Source organism: Arachis ipaensis, chromosome B01 (assembly GCF_000816755.2).
Source record: "Arachis ipaensis cultivar K30076 chromosome B01, Araip1.1, whole genome shotgun sequence".
Taxonomy (NCBI): Eukaryota; Viridiplantae; Streptophyta; class Magnoliopsida; order Fabales; family Fabaceae; genus Arachis; species Arachis ipaensis.
This window is the reverse complement of record NC_029785.2, coordinates 132,177,122-132,184,567: the sequence shown is the minus strand read 5'-3', so window position 1 is coordinate 132,184,567 and position 7,446 is coordinate 132,177,122. Positions and strand designations below refer to the sequence as shown.

The window sequence follows — 7,446 nt, the reverse complement described above, 5'->3', positions numbered from 1 at the left end:
GTCTGTTGATTCTTATTTTAATAATAATAATACCATCTGATTATTTTGTCGTCTCCCATGCCGCTCTAACAGTGTGTCCATAAGCCATTCCTCTTTCCTCCAACAGCATCCAGCTAAATTTTCCGATTTACATTGCCCCCTTTAACTTAAATCAAAACCAGCATCGGCATTTATGGCATAAAGCAATTTGGTTTCCAATTGCTCCTTACTGCACCATTAATTATAAAATGGGTACATTTGTTAGCAAGCAATGACACATTCAAAGAACTCAACAGAGGCACCGTTTTCTCAATCTAAGAAAACTAGCTTAGGACAAACCTTTGATACGGTGGAAGCTTTAGCAGATTCATACAAGTAGCTGACGTTGGTAATCGGTCAAGAGCTTCCTCCGATGCAGTACCAGCAGCCCTATAAGAACAGCAGGCATTAGACAATTCCACTTGGCCTCATTAATTACTCTTCTAACATAAAAATAAATTGTGGTTAGAGAAAACAATTTTGGATCATATTTTCGATATTTTACAAAATTAATGTTACAGATAGATCGTCGATATCAGAAATTCAGAATATAATTTCTGTAGTATCATTCACCTTTGTATGCAAAACAAAGGTTCAAGATATCGGAAACCCAGCAATGGTCCACGAGAGCAACCTGTCACAAACCTATAGAAAGGTTAAGTTTGTTATCCATGCTGAACTCAGTAATAAAAAGGGCTATTAAATCATATATCTATGTTTATCTTACTTCAGAAATTTCTTCCTGTTTTCCAATGAAAAGCCTTTGAGAATCTCCCAAAACATCTCAATCACATAATGATCCTATCAGAAGAACTCACTTGTTAGAATTTAGAAGTGCCTACTTCAAAGATCAATGTGACGTGTGTGTGTTGGCCACCGATACCTTCTTTCAGTCTTTCTTTTTCCCCACTATTGATTAATATCATGGATTTGACCCTAGTTCTTATGTATATCTAATGATAAGAAGCCAGAAAGACTTCAAAAAAAAAAGTCTCAAACTGATTTTTTAGCATGATTATAATATCATTTGAGTGTTTCTGCTAAGGATTTACTGACTAAAAACCACATAGGCGCCAAAGAGCTTACACTGTGATAGCCTCCTGCATAGTTGGTATGCTGCCGCAGATCATCGACATCCAAGCTCTCCAGTGAACCTGATATCAAAAGCTGTGGAAAACAATAATCTCAAGCAAGTTAGGTAAAATATCACAAAACAACAAATATTCATTTTATTTTCATTCTCTTTTGAAACTAACTTGACGTTTATGCCAAAGCAATGAAAATGGCACCATCCAGTTTGATCAAATATCAACACAATGGAAGAGCAAGTATTGGAAACAAAGATTATTACGGAAAAAAGAGAACCACAAAGCTTTCAAAACACAGAAGTGGACAGGCTTATAACACAACCTGAAGTTCATGTTCATTAAACATGTCAATCCAATCCTTCTGAATAAGTTGTTGAAATCCCTTCAAGAAATGAGAACTTTGTTGACGTATCTGAAAGCATACTTATTTTTATTATACAATGGAAAAAGGAATTGATTTTGCAGTACAAGATGCAATCCGAGTTACTTCACCTGAAAATTCAAGCGGTGATTTGCTACAAGATGAATAAAAGTAATGACATTGTCATTAGTAACACGCAGATTCCTTCCCCCCGGGAGCAGTTCCTCCTCTGTTTGCTCACCATATTCATTGTTTACTATCACAAAGTATAATTCCAAGTCTGATATGTCACCATCATAATGCTGTCGAACAAAATAAGATCATGAGGGCAAAGATTGAGACATTACAAAAACAGAAGAATGTCCAACATGGAAACTAACCACCTTTACAATTGTGTCGTGCTCAACTAAACCCAAAGTCCACGTGAGAACATTATTTAATTGCAATGTAAAAATGCTCTACAATTTCAATTCACTTCAAAAGTGCAATGTTGTAGATGCAAATATGCTAAAGACAAAAAGAACAGACCTATTTCAATTGCATGAAATCTTACCCAATCTCCAACAAAATTGCAGAGATAAATTAACAACAAACATGGGGGAAACAAAGGTTATACATTTTTCTTATCTATTGGATGCATATGCTAAAAAGAATTAAGATTTTCCAAAGAACTGAGACAGATGGAAGCCAAAGAAGTGGCATTACCTTGAGAAAAATAAGATGGCGATATAATTCTGGGTCCAAGGAAGGCAAGTCATTCAAATAGTTGTACCTGATGTAATGGGAATTAGAAGAATAATAAGAAGGCAAGAACTATAGCAACTTATAATAGCATGGTGATGCCAGCTTTTCTTGTAACATTTAATAGGACTTCTGCAAATTCAGAGTCAAACCACTTGCTAAAGTAGTAAATCAACAAACACCAACTTCATAATTTGTCTTCATATTTTCACCTAGCAAATCTAGACAAATAACTGCTTTATCTATGAAAACCTCTTCAATACGATAAAGGGTATTGGGCAGAATGCAGTATATTACTAAGTATTTAATACACTAAAACCAATCCATTAAAAACTTGGAGCTGAATTTTGTAATTATTTTCACATCTTGTAAGCCATAAGATTTACTTCTATTAACTAGGAACTGCATGTGGTTAATTAATTCCTAGAAATAGTATTTCTACCATCTACACATTTAAAAAATTGTTAAATATTTTCATTTATGCTTTGTGAATCTCACAATAGCAAATGCAGATACAAGCATATATTCTAATGTAAGGAAATCCACGATTCGAACATTGAAAAAGTTCAATTTAAATGAATAAACTACCTAAAGCAGAGCAAAAGACTCCTTGAGTCTTACTTTTGTTTAAGTTTGCTCAAGAAGAATGTAGCAAATGGTATATCAACCAGAATTCCTTCAAACATGGCCTGCAATATAATGGTAACGGTGAACTACAGTTCCAATTAAGCAGTATAGGAAAAGGATGCGGACCAATTCAAACTAAGTGATAAAAGATAGAATAGCATGCAGTGTTAGATTACTAGATTCAGTCATTTCAATGTAAAGGTCCACTTTACTCAAGAGCAAAAAGGCAGGAGAACACACCTTTGCAAGAAGAGTGCCAAGAAAGTGAAAAAATTGGAAATGTTGTTCATGTATCATTCCTGATCCAGGATTAGGATAAAGCAGGTGATCTGCTGTTTCCTGGATGCATTGACATACAGCAAGTCAAGAATCAATAATCCATAATGTCCACACCACAAATATAAAGAAAACAAAGGGAGCAGAATTGAAGAAACTTCAATCAGTTCCCCCACAAAATTGGAACCATATTTTTCACTTGCTACAGTAATCTTAAATTTGGTAACAATGGATTCTATGTCAAAATAACCAAAAAGAAGAGCATAATGTTTATATGACCTTGAACAATCCATACTGCACATCAAAGGCAGCACGTGTGATGTTCTCCATAAAATCTTTGAATATTCCACCCCCATCGATTCCCGCCTCTTCAACTCCAAATTCATTGACAAAAGTCACACGAATCTGTAAAGCAGAATAACAAACAGTCACTCTTATACAAGGACTTAATGGTTCTCTCAAAGAAGGGATGGCAATCATTCATAAATTCGGTACTAGGTCTTAGACAAAGATTTTACCAGTCCTCGAAGATTATCTTCGGACAACTGACTCATTTGATTATAAGCATCTTCTAAAATGCGATCTCGTTTTATTCTGAACCGGTTTCGAGTAAATCCAGCCTGAGAACCATGTCTTTGCCTAACTGCAGCTAGTTGAGACTGTTGAAACAGTAACTACATTATAGTCTCGTAAATTGTAATGAAATCCAACATATAATGATATGCAGAAACTTACGAAAACTATTCCATTGTTGTCTATTTAAATAAAACAATCATACAGAGGTAACCATTATCAAAATAAAAGCCAAGCAGAGTAGATTCTTACAGAGAATATTTTAACCCTGCTCGTAAATGGTATCAAGAAAGGGGCCTGCTTCAAAATTTCATTTGCTCGTGTGTTTTCTGTTACAGCCTGTGGGAAAAGGATTATACAACTAGCAACCTAAGCTTTTGTTCATATAACCTTAAAAATCAATGATAATGAAAATACCTGGGAGATAAAAAAGTCATTCACCCCATCAGCATGAAAATCACTGGGGGATGTAAACTGCCGCCTGTTGTTCCAATCTTGCAGCTTAGGGAGGTAAATCAAAACACAAGTGAGAAAAAAGTCATTCTATTGTAAGGTTACTCATAGCAAATGCACATGGATTTCTCTTCCAGGAGCAAATATCAAAGATCCCATAACGTGGATTATAAGACTAAGGAAAACCCAAATAATTTTTTTTAAAAAAATCAAAAAAGTAATTAGAGATGAAAGAGTGGGAGTAGAAGATATCCAGTCTAACTGTTTATTAGTGATAGACACTCGCTGAAATTCTCAGCGGAATAGAGCAATAAGCTATAAACACCACCCTAGCTTAAAGCAAAACCCTAAGAAACACCATTTGCCACATAAATGATCTAAGAATATAATTTTCCCAGAATAATAGTTAAAAAGAAAAAGGAGGGGAAAAAAAAAGATATGCAACCTATGGATTATCTCTACCTGTGAAAGAAGCTCAGAAACCACAATGCTAACCCTCTGTTGAATAGCTTCAACAGACTGCCTCTTACTAGCTGAACTGGCTGAAGCAGATTTCAGCAAATTAGGATTTGTGGTATGATTTACCCACAGCAGCTGCCATAAAGCCTGCACAAACCGAAAATTAACATAAAAAAGTTGTAACTGCAAATACATTTGTAATTGGAATTTTAGCAGAAACCATGGGCAGCTTTAGACTATATTCTTGGCTTAAGAGTTAAGACCACCAGTTTACAAAAGGTACGACATATTGGTCCCATATATATAATGAAAATTTAATACACCTTATCAGGTGCCGACTCTGTATCTGTTAACAAACCTTTTTTCCCTAAGGAGTTCAATCATAAAATTCTCAATCTTTCCTACAAAGATAATAATCTTACCTGTCTCAATATAATGATAAGGCTTCTGATATCCTTCAGTGACAGTGGCCTCTCCTGCTCATAAAATTCCTCATTATCGACTATCATAAGCATGTGCCTGGTAAAAAAAAACTGCTTAAGTATACACTTAAATAGTTAAAATCAGTTAGCTCAGTGTAAAATATCAAACATTTTAAGAGGGGAAAAAACGAGACAACAATGAGCAAGAGAAGACAGTCTGTGAACCCATACAAGCATTTATTGAAGAAGACCATGGTAAAAATGTCTTACTTGTAGACAGGACAGAATACAGCCAGTGGTAACAGCCAACCAGGTGCATCACCTGAGAGGTATGATAACCACTCAGACAAAGATGACCATTTCTTATTTTCATGGCACCGCTTCATAAAATTCCAAAGCATAGGAACAAGTTCAGTTCTGTAAGCAAGCACAGTCATAATCCGTTCCATGGGAAGTTTGTTGAAGGTAACATACAAAAACCCACAAGCTGCACCAACAGCTGCCACCTCTCTATCATCTGGTCCATACTCTAAAGCATTGACAGATGAAATCTCTCTAAATAGTATATTTGTCTGCATATGTCAAAAGATAGTTATGGATCAATTTTAAATAGAATACAAAGAAAATTGGAAATCAAACAATTGACATGCTAAATACAAACGTCATTTGCAACATGGTATACCAGATGTAGAAGGAAGCGAGGGTTTATGGCATTATAAATCTGCTGTTCCAGTTTCTTATCTAAAGCTACTTCCACAGCTGCTTCATCTTCAATCATATCATCATCAAGAATCATTGAACCTGATGCAAACAACACCAAATCAAGAGTAGTATTGAACACTAAGGACAGCCATCTCAATTTCGTAAGACTATAATAAGTTTAAAAACCATAGATTTTACAATGATATTCTTTTATGTAATTAATTGATCCAGAGAATGAAAGCTTCAAATGAAAGAAAAATTGAGGATACAATAAGAAGGCATACTTTCTCTATTATCAGATGTTCTCACAGAAGGAAGTGCCTCCATTAGAAAGGTAGTAACAGCAGCAAGATCTACGGCCTGAGTGAAAACAATAATAAGGAAGTTAAGACGAAGGTTCAAACTTCAACTCCATGGCTGAAAAAAAGAAGTCACTTTCAATGTCAAATATTGTGTCATTTGATCCATGTAGCCGACCCCATCTAGTAGGATAAGGCTTTGTTGTTGTTTTTGCTGCTGCTGTTGTTAATGTCAAATGTAAAGAATAATGCTGTAGAACTCTATTAATTAATATAAAGTCTAAATTCAATCCAGTGGCACATTTTACACATTCTAGATATTAAACTTCTTCGCCCAAAAGAAGGAAAGAAATATATTGACAATTAATCCTTTTCCATTAAAATCAACGTCAAATTTGAAGTCGCTATTTGTATACTCTTTAACTTCGAATATATCATTACATCCTTTGTAAATAAATTCAATATCAAAGTTCCTTCTGAATCAAATGTATATCCATCAAGACAACAACTTTTTTCACCAAGTAAGGTGAGATATATCAGAGAAATTAAATAGTGAAAGATAATAACATATGAAATACTGCAGCTATAAACACTTTACCATATCAAATGAACACGCAGGCTGAGATAAAGCAACTCCAGAAGTTTCTAATATATTTCCAAGCATACATGCATAGCTAGGAACTTCATTTGACATATCTTTTGGTAGCAAATTGATTAGATTTTGCCCAAATGTTGCCATATGATGAATATAATGTTGACTCATGCCCTCTGCTGCAAAAACCTGAGTACGAAGAAAAAGGAGTGTTAAAATAAGTCACTCTTAATCATCTCAAGCATTTATTGAACCATTTACCCTGAAGAGTTTGATCCTTTGGCTTTTCAAGATTTTTATCATCGAGGTTTCTAGTACTATGTTACTTCGTAGATTCTATCTATATTGGTAATAAAACATTTCCTGCTTACAGTTTTTATCCTTAACATTTATGAAACAGATAGACATCCTCATAGACTTTCTTTTTGGATAAAAGGAATCAGTGGTAAGAAGGTGGGTTAGTGCAATCCTTCGTGACTCGTACCGTAATACATCTCTCAAAATATTGATCATCACGCAACCGCAAGAAATGGAAATATGCAACACGTACCTGTCTTAAGTTTGGGAAGAGATGCCACAAGAATGGAATGGTAATGATCTGTGATGCAAAGCTATATCTTGGATTGATATCTGAACAAATACATGGTTTCTGACCAATGTGACAAATTACAACCATAAGAAGACGCTCCAACGATGATCCTTTTCCAATGGGAAAATAATTTTCTGCATTATCCTGCAGCAGATCACTAGATACTTTAAGCATTTATATGACAAATGATATAATATGGAAAAGGAATAAGATCTAAATGACACTTAGTCAAAGTCATCTGTAAAC

General features: G+C 34.8%; 1 protein-coding gene across 4 annotated transcripts in view; it reads right to left on the bottom strand.

The window, feature by feature from the left end:
• The window catches only part of LOC107639449 (E3 ubiquitin-protein ligase UPL6), a 9,668-nt gene continuing 2,254 nt past the window's right edge, over positions 33-7,446 (bottom strand). Inside the window, exons 6-26 of one of the 4 annotated variants that reach the window (XM_016342948.2) lie at positions 7,162-7,344; positions 6,618-6,800; positions 6,005-6,080; positions 5,701-5,819; positions 5,289-5,590; positions 5,019-5,115; positions 4,600-4,743; positions 4,102-4,185; positions 3,937-4,023; positions 3,630-3,770; positions 3,391-3,516; positions 3,076-3,174; positions 2,830-2,897; positions 2,173-2,239; positions 1,599-1,769; positions 1,429-1,518; positions 1,105-1,185; positions 746-819; positions 592-663; positions 319-408; positions 33-208 (exon numbers count right to left, since the gene is read on the bottom strand). In XM_016342948.2, the coding sequence (XP_016198434.1) occupies positions 142-208; positions 319-408; positions 592-663; positions 746-819; positions 1,105-1,185; positions 1,429-1,518; positions 1,599-1,769; positions 2,173-2,239; positions 2,830-2,897; positions 3,076-3,174; positions 3,391-3,516; positions 3,630-3,770; positions 3,937-4,023; positions 4,102-4,185; positions 4,600-4,743; positions 5,019-5,115; positions 5,289-5,590; positions 5,701-5,819; positions 6,005-6,080; positions 6,618-6,800; positions 7,162-7,344 (2,421 nt within the window). In that variant the 3' untranslated portion in view covers positions 33-141. The remainder of the gene's footprint in view (positions 209-318; positions 409-591; positions 664-745; positions 820-1,104; positions 1,186-1,428; positions 1,519-1,598; positions 1,770-2,172; positions 2,240-2,829; positions 2,898-3,075; positions 3,175-3,390; positions 3,517-3,629; positions 3,771-3,936; positions 4,024-4,101; positions 4,186-4,599; positions 4,744-5,018; positions 5,116-5,288; positions 5,591-5,700; positions 5,820-6,004; positions 6,081-6,617; positions 6,801-7,161; positions 7,345-7,446) is intronic. The other 3 variants (XM_021105443.1, XR_002349577.1, XR_002349578.1) reach the window with 3 other exon arrangements.